The sequence below is a fragment of the Balaenoptera ricei genome, chromosome 7 (assembly GCF_028023285.1).
Source record: "Balaenoptera ricei isolate mBalRic1 chromosome 7, mBalRic1.hap2, whole genome shotgun sequence".
Classification (NCBI taxonomy): domain Eukaryota; kingdom Metazoa; phylum Chordata; class Mammalia; order Artiodactyla; family Balaenopteridae; genus Balaenoptera; species Balaenoptera ricei.
The window spans coordinates 1964494-1979249 of record NC_082645.1 but is presented as its reverse complement, the minus strand read 5'-3'; the positions used below and the strand labels follow the sequence as shown (position 1 = coordinate 1979249).

Here is a 14756-nt window from a genome sequence, read left to right as displayed (position 1 = left end):
CAATGTATGTCTCACCCTGCTCCTACTTTATTGTCTAAAACATTGATGCCCAGAGAGGTCACTTGTGTTAAGTCTGAGGTCCACATCGGATTAGATGCGGTATTGGGGTGAAAGCAGTATTATCCGTAAAATAATGTCAGCTCTCTTTTGTTAAATGGTTTCCATACGCTGAAACCATGAGCCGGGCTTTAGTTACAGTGGTAGTTTCAACAGTTATGACAACCATAACACTGATGATGCCTATTAAGAGCTAACATTTGGGGGTTTTCCTTGGTGGTCCAGTGGGTAAGATTCCACGCTTCCAACGCAGGGGACCCGGCTTCGATCCCTGGTTGGGGAACTAGAACCCGCATGCATGCCGCAACTAAGAGTCTGCATGCCGCAACTAAGAATCCTGCATGCTTCAACGAAGATCCCATGTGTTGCAACTAAGACCCGCAGCAGCCAAAATAAATAAATAGTAAAAAAAAAAAAAAAAAAGCTACCATTTGTTGAGCGCTTCCCATGCACCAGTTACTAAGTGTTTTACATGTTTTATGTTATTTAGTCCTTAGTGCAAACCTGGAAGTAGGCACTGTTGCCTTCTGCATTTTAAAGATGAGGAAACTGAAATTCAAACCAAAAAAGATTTCCTCAAAGTCCCATGGAGAGTACGTGGCGGAGCCAGGATTTGATCCCTCAGTCTGCCTGACGTCAAAGCCTGTGCTCTTGACCACCGAACCACAGTGCTCCTTTCAGAACTCGATAAACCTGAGGTCTTCGGAGCCCTTCACCACTTTTGTCCCTTTAACCGCTGCCTCCTGTTGCCTTCCTCCTGCTTTTTTTAAAACACTCTGGGGAGCACAGAGTATGAAGTGGGTACCTTCGTACATTGAGCGTTCATTCCTTCAGCGCTCTCTGTGGGCTGCTTCTTGGTACGGGACATACGGAGATGGCCAGTGTGTGGCCAAGGAGATGCCCGCCTTTTGATAATTGCCACTAATACGTTGCACAATATTGACACTAAGTGCAGTGTGATTAGTTCTGATTGAGGTGAGGGTGCTCAGCACAGGGAGGGCAGAATCCGTGACTTTTGCTCACCACTGTGTATTGAGCACCTAGAACAGTGCCTGGCACACAGTGGGTGCCCATAACTATTTACTGAACAAATGAGTGAAGGCATGCATGAATGAGTGGGGGGTGAAGAAATGGAGGATAATGGGAGCTCTGGCGATAGGCGCTCCCCAGGGAGCTCCGAAAAGGCGTATTAGGGATCTACCAGGCAGAGACTTAATTTGCTGGTCAAGAAGATTAGGGAGGTCTTTAAGCCCTGGTGACAGGGCCAGATGTGTTTTATTTGAGCAGATACTTGTGGAAGCAACATGGAGCAGTGGTTCCCAAACATGCCTGCACATTAGAATCACCTGGGGATCTTTTTAGGCTCCCTAAGCCCAGACCATATCCCAGACTAATTAAATGACAACCTATGGGGGTAGGACTCAGGCATAAGTATCTGTTGATGCTTCCAGGTGATTCCAAAGTGCAGGCAAGTTTGGGAACCACTGAATACAGGGAGGACCAGGAGTCAGTGACGATGGCTGAGCAGGCCAAATGCGGTCCTCTGCGTTTTTTGTTAATCAAGTATCACGGGCCCAAAGCCACACCCGTGGCTGCTTTCCTTCTCCAAGAGCAGAGCTGAATAGCTGTGACGGAGAATGTGTGGCCTTCAGAGATGCAAGTGTTTACTATCTGGGCCTTTAAAGAAAAAATTTTCAAATCCTTGGGAAGAAATTGGTTATATGGAATCTACCTCTTTCAGAAACCCAGTGGAGAAGAGGGTGCCTGGAGCAGAGTCAGTATGGAGCTCTAGGGCAGAGGCCTATTGATGACTCTTGCCCTTTGGAGTACGGTGTCCATAATCTGGTGAAGGACTGTTACGGGGTGTGAGCAGGGATACAAAGACCAATGATGACTGATTTCTGGGTGAATGGCAGTATGGGTAGCACTTATTTGCCCCACCCATGTGATATTGATGTACGAGCAAGCATGTTGGCTCTGAGTACAAGGGTGGGTTTGGATGGGTGGGTGGATGGAAGGAAGGATAATGAAAAAGTATAAACCATAGTGCCAGTTCTGTAATATAGTCTAGTCAGAAGGAAAAATTAGACACAAAAGAAATTTGCAAACAGTACAGGACAGTACAGAAACAAGTTTATATTGTAGAGGCTAGAAATGGAAGACATTTAGGAGGTCAGTAAGGGCTGTATGATAAGAACAGTCTCTTTGGGAGAAACTAATAGGTACTGAGTATCTAGTATACATAGGTACTTTCCACTGAATACCTAATTTAACTACTTGAAGAGTTCCTGAGAGGTTGCTGTCCTACCATCTTCTCTGTATCCAATCCTGTTTGGTGTGTGTGTGTGTTGTTTTTTTTTAAGTGAGGAAAGATTCAGAGAAGTTAAGTAACTTTCTAAGATCTCACAGCTGCTAGACAGTGGAGTGTGATTTAATTAGTCTGGAATATGGTCTGGGCTTGGGAAGTTGGAAAATATCCCCAGGTGATTCTAATGTGCAGGCATGTTTGGGAACCACTGCTTCATGTTGCTTCTACAATTATCTCTTTAAATAAAACACATCTGGCCCTGTCACCAGTACTTAAAGACCTCCCTAATCTTCTTGACCAGCAAATTAAATGGAGACAGATTGAGACCCAGATCTCCCTTGGTTTCCAAGGCTGTGTTTGTATACAACCATTTGCTTTTGCAAGAGTCAGAATTGAGGCTTTGGATGGACGTGATGAGTGGGTAGAATTTGGATAGGCAGCTGATTGGGAAGGGCCATGCCGTCCTCCCTGATAAGGATTCTTGGGATGTTTATTTACCTATTAAAGTTGCTAAGTGCAGTACCTTGCAGTAAATTATTTTTGGTTTTTTTTTCCTCTCTTCTGTCCTTTCTCTAGAATAATGAAGAAGGTTGTAGGAAACCGATCTGGCTGCCCAACTGTAGGAGACAGAATTGTTGAGCTCATTTATATTGATATTGTAGGACTCGCTCAATTCAAGAAAACTCTCGGACCATCCTGGGTTCATTACCAGTAAGTGCTACATACTGTTCTTAAGTTTTAGAGCTTTTTATTTCTTTAACAAGGGTTACATGGTTGCTGGTAGAAAAAGCTTATCAAATATTATCTTTTTTTTTCTTTTTTTATAATTGTCTCTATTTTTAACATCTTTATTGGAGTATAATTGCTTTACAACAGTGTGTTAGTTTCTACTGTATAACAAAGTGAAAGAGCTATACACATACATATATCCCCATATCTCCTCCCTCTTGTGTCTCCCTCCCACCCTCCCTGTCCCACCCCTCTAGGTGGTCACAAAGCACGGAGCTGATCCCCCTGTGCTATGCGGCTGCTTCCCTGTGTAGAGCGTTTCTCATTCCTAATTGAAGTTCAGATTCTCCTCGGTGCCTTTTGACTTTCAAGGGCTGTTCATTATTTTCATTGATTTCTTTTAAAAATAGAAAATAAGTATCCAACCTCCTTTTTACCTTCCCTAACACTTAGCTTGCCTCTGTCAGTCTGCCTACACTAATCTCATCTGTTTAGTCAAATAATGATTTTGATAAACTATGGACAGGGTCATTCCTTGTGTTCCTTAGGTTTGAGTTGATGACTTATTTCTCTGTCCCTTTCCCCCATCGGTATTCTTGTCATTCTTAGAAGAGAAATCTGGGCGTAGCTTATCTGAATGCTGGGGTCTTGTACTTTTAAAGATAAGCCTCATGCTTAGTATCACCAGAGTGCATGTGTTACTCTGTGTACAGTTTTTATTACTTAGTAGAAGATCTCACTCTTTCCCTCTTGTGGGTTTGAGACCATGGTTTAGTAATTGAAACAGTTTTACATGGTACACAAGCATGACACTAAATAACATTGAATTATATAATGAAATTTACTAATTTTTTCAATTTCCTTTCAATCTTTCTAAAAAAGGCTTAGTTTGATACTACTGTATCTCCAACACTACTTTTAACACTTGCATGAGAGTAGCTATAAGTCTCAACGTTCAGCAGGCAAAAAAAATACCTAGTTTGAGTTTAGTAATTCTTATTAAAGAAGAGTAATATGGAGGATTGATCAAGATGGCCCAGTAGGACGATGTGGGACTTGCCTCCCCCTGTGTACACATCCAGAATACATCTAACTGTGGAACAATTCTCATTGAAAACCAACTGGAAACTGGCAGAAAGGCTCCTGTACAACCAAGACCGTAAGAAAGATTCACATGTAATCGGGTAGGAAGGGAAGAAAAGGGATCAGGGAGGGACCCCTGGGAGGGGACTCAGAGATTGCACAAGTGGAGACCTGCCCTGGGAAGTGAGCGGTGAGAGCCACAGATTGGGCACCTGAGTCGTGGGGTTATACACAGGGGAAACAAGCCCCCTTGTTAGGTTGGAGGACCACTGACACCAACAGGAGAGCTGTGGAAGGCCTAGACCCTGCTTGTGAGGAGCATGTGTGCCCTGGCTTGCCCCTGAGGCAGGCCAGAGAGGACGGACAGAGGTTTCCTGCAACTGCCTCAGCACGTGCCAGCCCTAGCCCAGCAAATGCTCTAGCCCCACTTACTCCATGTCACAAGATGGCACTGGAGCTGGGGTGGCCACAACGAGAGAGAGAAGACTGTGGGACACAGAGGCGACCTGGTCCCAGGATGGAGCCTGGGCAGTGGGGGAGGCAGTGGCCATTGTTGGCACTTACTCAAGCAGTGCATCAGAAGCAGCCCAGACCTCTGATGGCAGCCACTCAACCACAACTCACCCTGCGATACATGCTGAGAGGTCACGCAGGCTCCAACTGCCAAGGGTGCCGCAGCAAAGCAGGGATGGAGGAGATTGGGGGCGGTGAATGACTGTGAGGGGCAAAGGGTACTTGGACCCGAGGTTGCATCTGAGCAGAGCGAGGGAAACAGTTGTTGGTGCCTGTACAGACAGTGCACTGGAGACAGCTCAGATCTCTGTGGTCAAGCTACACAAGCTGAGAGCCTGCACCCTCTGCCCCTGCTTCAGCACTCCCTCACCCTCTGGGGTAAGGGTCCCAGTGCTGGGAGAAGGGAAAGCACACACTTAAAGGAGCAGAGCCAGCTTGGGCCTGAACCTCAGGGCTTCTACTTCAGCAACTTGGTATCAGACTCCACCCCTGATAGGGAGGTGATGGCCACCGAGCAGAGAGGAAGCCCCACCTCACACCCGCCTTCAGCTCTGGCCCCTTCATCTCCAGCCCCACCCATACCAAGGTGATAGCTGCCAGCAAACCCTGAAGAAAGGGTGACTTGCATTCACATCAAATCCAGCTCTCCCACCAAAGGCACTGGGCACATGCAGTCTGTATAGGGGTACTCCCATGTAAGAACACCCCTTCAAGACTGCGGTAGGTAACTTTTTCACGTAAATTCACAGAGGCAGAGAAAGTTTAGCAAAATGAAAAGGCAGAGGAAGTGGTCTCAATCGAAAGAACAGGAGAAAACCCCTGAAAAAATAATGAAACAGAAATAAACAAATTACTGGATAAAGAATTCAAAGCATTGGTAATAAGAATGTTAGCTGAACTAGAGTAAAGAGTAGATGAACACAGTTAGAGTTTTAACCAGGAACTAGAAAGTATAAAAAAGACCCAATCAAAAATGAAGAATTCAATAAGTGAAATTTAAAAAAAAGACACACTAGAAGGGATGAATAATAGACTAAGTGATATAGAAGTACACCTAAGTCGTCTGGAAGACAGAATAATGGAAATTGCCCAATCAGAGCAGCAAAAAGAAAAACAAATTTAAAAAAATGAGAACAGTTTAAGGCATCTCTGGGATTACATTAAGTCTACCAACATTCACATTATAGGTGTCTCAAAGGGGGAGAGAAAAGGAGATCTAAAATGTATTTGAGGAAATTATGGCTGAAAACATTCCAAATCTGAAGAAGGAAACAGATATCCATGTACAGGAAGCACAAAGGGTCCCAATCAAGATGAACCCAAACAGACCCACATCAAGACATATCATAATTAAAATGACAAAAGTTAAAGAGAGAATTCTAAAGGCAGCAAGAGAAAAATAAGTCATACAGTGGAACCCCATAAGGCTATCTGCTGATTTTTCTGCAGAAACTTTGCAAGCCAGAAGGGAGTGGCATGATATATTCAAAGTGCTGAAAGGGAAGAACCTGCAACCTAGGATATGCTACCCAACAAGATTATCACTTAGAATAGGAGCGATAAAGAGCTCAGACAAGCAAAAACTAAGAGTTCATCAATACTGAACCAACCCTAAAAGAAATGTTAAAAGGTCTTTGCTAAGTGGAAAAAAAGTAAGAATCTATAGGAAAGGGAAAATCCCACTGGGGAAGCCACATATATAGTAAGGACTAAAGATCAACCAGTTAAATAAGCCAGTATGAAGATTAAAAGACAAAAAAATTATAAAAGCAACTATAGCTATAATAATAAGGGGAGAAGCATGAAGATTAAAATATGACATCAAAAACACAAAATGTGGCAGAGGGGAGTAAAAAATACAGATCTTTTAGAATGAGTTTGAACTTAAATGAATACCAATTTAAAACAAGTAGGTATAGTTACAGGTCAACATAGAACCCCATGGTAATCACAAATCCAAAACCTACAATAGATACACAAAACATATAAAGAAAGGAACAGAAGCATACTACTAAAGAAAATCATCAAACCACAAGGGAAGAAACAAAAAGAAGAAGAACAGAGAACTACAAAAAAACAACCAGAAAACAAGTAATAAAATGGCAGTAAGTACATATCTATCGATAATTACTTTAAATATCGTTGCACTAAATGCTCCAATCAAAACACATAGGGTGGCTGATTGGATTTAAAAAAGATCCATCTAAATGCTGCCTACAAGATACTCACTTTAAAGCTAAAGACACACACAGACTGAAAGTGAGGGGATGGAAAAAGATATTTCATGCAAACAGAAATGGCAAGAACTTGGAGTAGCAATATTCATATCAGACAAAATAGACTTTTAAAACAAAGCCTATAATAAAAGAAAAAGAAGAGCATTATATAATGATAAAGGGATCAATACAAGAAGAAGGTAGTACACCGGTTAACATGTATGCATCCAGTACAGGACCACCCAAATACATAAAGCAAATACTAACAGACATAAAGGGAGAAATTGACAATAATAGTAGGGGACTTTAACACCCCACTTACATCAATGGACAGATCATCCAGACCAAAAATCAGTAAGGCAACAGTGATCTTAAATGACACAATAGAGCAGTTGGGCTTAATAGATATCTACAGGTCATCACATCTGAAAACAGCAGAATACACATTCTTTTCAAGTGTACATGGAACATCTCCAGGATAAATCACATGCTAGGCCACAAAACAAGTCTCAACAAGTTCAAGAGGATAGAAATTATATCAAGCATTTTTTCTGACCCCAACGGTATGAAACTAGAAATCAATTGCAGAAAGAAAAATGGAAAAGAACAAACACAGGAGACTAAACAACATGCTACTAAAAAAACCAATGGATCAAAGAAAAAAAGAGGAAGTCAGAAAATACCTTGAGACAAATGAAAATGGAAATACAGTCTCTAAAATGTATGGGATGCAGCAAAAGCAGTTCAAAGAGGGAAGTTTATGGTGATACGAGCCTTCCTCAAGAAACAAGAAAATTCTCAAACAACCTCACTTACCACCTAAAAGAATTAGAAAAAGGAGAACAAAACCCAAAGTCAGCAGAAGTTGGGAAATAATAAAGATCAGAGAGGAAATAAATAGAGACCAAAACAATAGAAAAGATCAATGAAACCAAGAGCTAGTTTTTTGAAAAGTTAAATAAAATTGATAAACCTTTATCCAGCCTCACCAAGAAGAAAAGAGAGAGGACCCAAATAAACAAAAGAAGAAATGAAAGAGGAGGAATAACCAGTACAGCAGGGATCCAAAAAATCCTAAGAGTACTATGAACAGTTAAATGCCAACAAAGTGAACAACCTATAAGAAATGGACACATTTCTAGAAACATACAACACGCCAAGACTAAATCAAGAAGAAACAGACCATTTGAACAGACCGATCACTAGTAGTGAAATTGAATTTGTAAAACAAAACAAAAAAAAAACTCCCAGCAAACAAAAGTCTAGGGCTAGGCAGCCTCACAGGGGAATTCTACCAAACACATAAAGAAAAACTAATACTTACCCTTCTCAAACTATTTAAAAAAAAAAAATTGAAGAGGAGGGAACACTCCCAAATTCATTCTATAATTCCACCATTACCCTGATACAAAAACCAGAAAAGACACTACAAAAAAAGAAAATCACAGGCCAATACCTTTGATGAATATAGATGCAAAAATCCTCAACAGTATATTAGCAAACCAAATCCAACATTATATAAAAAGAATCATACACCATGATCAAGTGAGATTTATTCCAGGGACACAAGGATGGTTCAATCAATATTCACAAATCATTCAATGTGATATATACCACATTAACAAACAAAAGGATAAAAATCACATGATCATCTCACTAGACGTAGAAAAAGCAGTTGACAAAACAACATCCATTTATGGTAAAAACGCTCATCAAATTGGTTATAGATGTAACATATCTCAGCATAATAAAGGCCATTTATGACAAACCCACAGCTAACATCATACTCAGTGTTGAAAAGGTGAAAGCCTTTCCTCTAAATTTAGGAACTAGACAAGGATGCCTCCTCTCGCCACTTCAATTTAACGTAGTATTAGAAGTCCTAGCCACAATAGTCAGACAAAAAAAAGAAATAAAAGAAATCCAAAAATAGTCAGACAAAAAAAAGAAATAAAAAGCATCCAAACTGGAAGGAAATAAGTAAATCTGTCCCTATTTGCAGATGACATAATACTTTATGTAGAAAACCCTTAAATCTCCACCAAAAAACTATTAGAGCTAATAAATTCAGAGAAGTTTTAGGATATAGGATCAATATACAGAAATCTGTTGCTTTTCTATACATTAATAATGAACTATCAGAAAGAGTAAAAAAAAACAATCCTGTTTAAAATCGCTTCGAAAAGTATAAAATTCCTAGGGATAAACTTAACCAAGGAGGTGAAAAACCTATACTCTGAAAACTGTAAAACATTGATGAAGGAAAATGAAGATGATACAAAGAAATGGAAAGATACCCTGAGCTCTTGGATTGGAAGAATTAATATTTTTAACATGGCCATGCCACTCAAAGCAATCTACAGATTTAATGTGATCCCTGTCAAAATACCCATAACATTTTTCACAGAACTAGAACAAATATTCCTAAAATTTATATGGAACCACAAAAGACCCTGAATTCCCAAGCAGTCCGAGGAAAAAGAATAAAGCTGGAGGTATTTCGCTTCCTGACTTCATTCAGCGTATACCACGGATCCCTGACCCCCAGGCTGCAGACCAGTCCTGGTCTGCAACCTGCTAGGAACCAGGCCACACAGCAGGAGGTGAGCGGCAGGCAGGTGAGTGAGTGAAGCTTCATCTGCCACTCCCATCACTTGCATTATAGCCTGAACCATCCCCATCCCTGATCTGTGGGAAAATTGTCTTCCACGAAACCAGTCCCTGGTGTCAAAAAGGTTGGGGACCGCTGGTCTATACTACAAAGCTTTAGTAACCCAAACAGCATGGTGGGAAAGTAAATTGGTGTAGCTGCTATGAAAACAGTATGAAGGTTCCTCAAAAAACTAAAAAAGAACTACCATATGACGTAGCAATTCCACTGCTGTGGTGTATATCCAAAAAAGTTGAAAACACTAATTCAGAAAGATATGTGCACCCCAGTGTTCATATCAGCACATTTTCAATAACCAAGGTATGGAAACAACCCAAGGGTCCTTCAATAGACAAATTGAAAAGAAGAAGTGGCATATATATACAGTGGAATACTACTCAATGATAAAAAAAAGAATGAAATTCTTCCATTTGCAGCAATATCAATGGACCTAGAGGATATTATGCTTACTGAAATAAGTCAGACAGAGAAAGACACATGTGGTATGATATCACTTATATGCCAAATCTAAAAAATAAAATGAATGTATTCAGCAAAACAGAAACAGACTCACAGATACAGAAAACAAACTAGTGGTTACCAGTGGGGAGAGGAAAGGGACATGGGGCAAGATAGGGGTATTGTATTGAGATACAAATGACTATGTATAAAATAGATAAGCACAGGGAATTATAGGCATTATTTTGTAGTAACTTTTAACAGAGTATAGTCTAAAAAAATAATCACAAAAAAAGGGAAGAAGAGTAATATGCTTTTTTGTGTCTTCCATTTATTACAGTTGATACTGCCTTTTATTTGTATAAAAGTTTCCAATAAATTTTAAAAGGTGAATGCATTTAACTAAACATCATAATTATTTAATAGTGTCAATGGTCATGAATTTGGGTAAAAATCATGAAATTACTACCAGCTTTACCAACTGGTAGTATATATTGACCTACATTTTGAATCACCTTCCTAAGAGAGCACTCTGAAATCTTTCAGTTAGTACAACTTGGAAATCCCTTCATATGTTTCTTTTCTATCGTTATTCTGTAAAGAGATGTTTTGATGTGTTCTTTAACTTAACCAATAAATGCATCCTTAATGGCCTGACCTAGGTTTCTCCATTTCAGGTTAGTTTATAGTTTAGTATAGTTTATTATTAACTTTAATGTCCAAGGTTATTCCAGATTGGAAGTCCTTTAGAATTGAAAGAAATGAAAATTCATAATATTGTTAAAGTGGCCATAATACCCAAAGCAATCTACAGATTTAATTTGATCCGTATGAAATTACCCATGACATTTTTCACATTACTAGAACAAATAATCCTAGAATTTATATGGAGCCATAAAAGACCCAGAATTGTCAAAACAATCCTAAGGAAAAAGAACAAAGCAGGAGGCATAACCCTCCCAGACTTCAGACAATACTACAGGGCTACAGTAATCAAAACAACATGGTATTGGCACAAAAACAGACATATGGATCAATGGAACAGAACCGAGAGCCCAGAAATAAACCCGCACACCTACGGTCAATTAATCTTCAACAAAGGAGGCAAGAATCTACAGTGGGGAAAAGACAGTCTCTTCAGCAAGTGGTGTTGGAAAAGTTGGACAGCTGCATGTAAATCGGTGAAGCTAGAACACACCCTCACACCATACACAAAAATAAACTCAAAGCGGCTTAAAGGATTAAATACAAGGCACGATACCATTAAACTCTTGGAAGAGAACATAGGCAAAACATTCTCTGACATAAATTGTAGCAATGTTTTCTTAGGTCAGTCTCCCAAGGCAATAGAAATAAAAGCAAAAATAAACAAATGCAACCTAATTAAACTTATAAGCTTTTGCCCAGCAAGGGAAACCATAAACAAAATGAAAAGACAGCCTACAGACCGGGAGAAAATACTTGCAAATGATGTGTTCAATAAGGGATTAATCTAACAACCCAATCAAAAAATGGGCAAAAGACCTGAATAGACATTTCTCCAAAGAAGACATACAGATGGCCAGTAGGCACCTGAAAGGATGCTCAACATCACTAATTATTAGAGAAATGCAAATGAAAACAACAGTGAGGTACCACCTCACACCAGTCAGAACGGCCATCGTTAAAAAGTCTATAAATAACAAATGCTGGAGAGGGTGTGGAGAAAAGGGAACCCTCTTACACTGAGGGTGGGAATGTAATTTAGTGCAGCCACTATGGAGAACGGTATGGAGATTCCTCAGAAAACTAAAACTAGATTTGCCACATGATCCGACAGTCCCACTCCTGGGCATATATCCGGACAAAACTCTTAATTCAAAAAGATACCTGCACCCCTATGTTCATAGCAGCACTATTTGCAATAGCCAAGACATGGAAACAACCTAAATGTCCATCGACGTATGAATGGATAAAGAAGATGTGGTATATACTTACAATGGAATATTACTCAGCCATGAAAAAGAATGAAATACAGTAAGTCCCCTACATACCAACGAGTTCCATTCCGAGAGCGCATTCGTAAGTCCGATTTGTTCATAAGTCCAACAAAGTTAGCCTAGGTACCCAACTAACTCAATCGGCTATATAGTACTGTACTGTAATAGGTTTATAATATGTTCTCATCTTTGAAAGTTTGCAACTTGAAGGTTTGTATGTTGGGCACTTAATGGTAATGCATTTCGCAGCTATATGGATGGACCTAGAGATTATCATCAAATCTAAGCAAAGTAAGTGAGAAAGAGAAAGACAAATACCATATGATATCACTTATATGTGGAATCTAAAATATGACACGGGGGCTTCCCTGGTGGCGCAGTGGTTAGGAATCCACCTGCCAATGCTGGGGACACGGGTTTGAGCCTTGGTCCAGGAAGATCCCACATGCCACAGAGCAACTAAGCCCGTGTGCCACAACTACTGAGCCTGCGCTCTAGAGCCCGCGAGCCACAACTACTGAGCCAGCATGCCACAACTACTGAAGCCCGCGTGCCTAGAGCCCATGCTCCGCAACAAGAGAAGCCACGACAATGAGAAGCCTGCACACCACAACAAAGAGTAGCCCCCGCTTGCCACAACTAGAGAAAGCCTGTGCACAGCAATGAAGACCCAATGCAGCCAAAAATAAGTTAATTTTTAAAAATTAATTAATTAATTAAAATATGATACAAATGAACTTATCTACAAAACAGACTTACAGACATAGAGAACACACTTGTGGTTGCTGGGGGTTGGGGGTGAGGGTGGGGGAGGGATGGACTGGCGGTTTGGGATGAGCAGATGCAAACTATTATATACAGAATGGGTAAACAACAGGTCCTATTTTATAGCACAGGAACGTATATTCAATATCCTGTAATAAACCATAATGGAAAAGAAAAAAATGAAAATTCAAAATATTAAGAATCTTCTCAAAAACAGAGTCAGGGGGAACACCCATTGTTGTAGAATTTCTTTGCAGTGGCAGTGATTTTCTCACTGGGCAGTGAAATGGTCTTGGGCAGAGGAAAGGGATTCATTGAGAGGAGACTACCCACTTTTCATTGCCTTTTGGATATACAGGCAGACCTCGAAGATACTGAGGGTTTGACTCCAGGCCACTACAATAAAGCGAGTATCACAGTAAAGTGAGTCACACAATATGTTTGGTTTCCCAGTGCACATAAAAGTTGTGTTTATACTATACTGTAGTCTATTGTGTGCAACAGCATTATGTATTAAATATATATATACACCTTTATTTATTTATTTATTTATTTATTTATTTATTTATTGGCGCATAATTGCTTTACAATGTTGTGTTAGTTTCTGCTGTACAATGAAGTGAATCACCTATATGTATACCTATATCCCCTCCCTCTTGGACCTCCCTCCCACCCCCCCACCCATCCCACCCATCTAGGTTGACACACAGCACCAAGCTGAGCTCCCTGTGCTATGCTGTGCTATGCAACATGTTCCCGCTAGCTATCTGTTTTACACATGGTAGTGTATTTATGTCAAACCTAATCTCCCAATTCGTCCCACCCTCCCCTTCCCCCCATGTGTCCACATGTCCGTTCTCTACATCTACATCTCTATTCCTGCCCTACAAATAGGTTCATCTGTACCATTTTTCTAGATTCCACATATATGCGTTAACATATGATATTTGTTTTTCTCTTTCTGGCTTACTTCACTCTGTATGACAGACTCTAGGTCCATCCACATCTCTACAAATGACCCAGTTTCGTTCCTTTTTATGGCTGAGTAATATTCCATTGTATAAAGGACACATGTACCCCAAAGTACATACCTTAATTTTAAAAATCCTTTCACAGGTATGAAATGCACAGTGAGAATATAATCAATAATATTGTAATATCTTTGTATGGTGACAGATGGTAACTAGACTTATGGTGATCGTTTTGTAATGTACAGAAATATGGAGTCACTATACTACGCACCAGGAACTGGCATAGTGCTATAGGTCAATTATACTTCGAAAACAAAGACAAACTCATGCAAAAAGAGATCAGATTTGTGGTTACCAGAGGCAGGGGGTTGGGGGAGGGGGAGTTGGGGGGTGGTAGTCAAAAGGTATAAACTTGCAGCTATAAGATAAGTAAGTACAACCCAAGAGTTCTTATCACAAGGAAAAAAAATTTTATTTTGTATCTATACGATGATGGTTGTTCACTAAACTTGTGGTAGTCATTCCATGTTGTATATAAATCAAATCATTATGCTGTACACCTGAAACATATTCCGTGCTGTGTGTCAATTGTATTTCAATATAAAACTGGAAAGGGAAAAAAAAGTTTATATACTTTATTGCTAAAAAATGCTAACCAACCTCTGATAATGCAGGGTTGCCACAAACCTTTAATTCGTAAAAAATGTAGTATCTGCGAAGTGCAAAAATGTGAAGCACAATAAAGTGAGGTGTGCCTGCAGTTTCTTTAAAAAGCAAGATAAAAATCCGGGTTTGGTCCAGGATAGCACTCTACCTTCTGCATCAGGTTTTTCCTGTTTTTTGGTTTGTTGGTTTTTTGAAATCTTCATGAATCATGGGCTGCCATAAATGTTCTCCACTATATGGGAGTAGCCATATTTCTTCTTGCTAATAGGCCTTGTAAATAAACAAACTTTTTTTTTCTTTTTAGCTACAGCATTAAAAAAAAGAAAGAGCTGTTTTTCTCTGGCGTTTTGTGAGTGGCAG

General features: G+C 40.0%; 1 protein-coding gene across 7 annotated transcripts in view; it reads left to right on the top strand.

The window, feature by feature from the left end:
- The window catches only part of MGAT5 (alpha-1,6-mannosylglycoprotein 6-beta-N-acetylglucosaminyltransferase), a 363475-nt gene that overhangs the window by 227876 nt on the left and 120843 nt on the right, over positions 1–14756 (top strand). For all 7 annotated transcript variants that reach the window (XM_059927612.1, XM_059927613.1, XM_059927614.1 and 4 more), the window contains one exon: positions 2942–3076. In XM_059927612.1, the coding sequence (XP_059783595.1) occupies positions 2942–3076 (135 nt within the window). The remainder of the gene's footprint in view (positions 1–2941; positions 3077–14756) is intronic.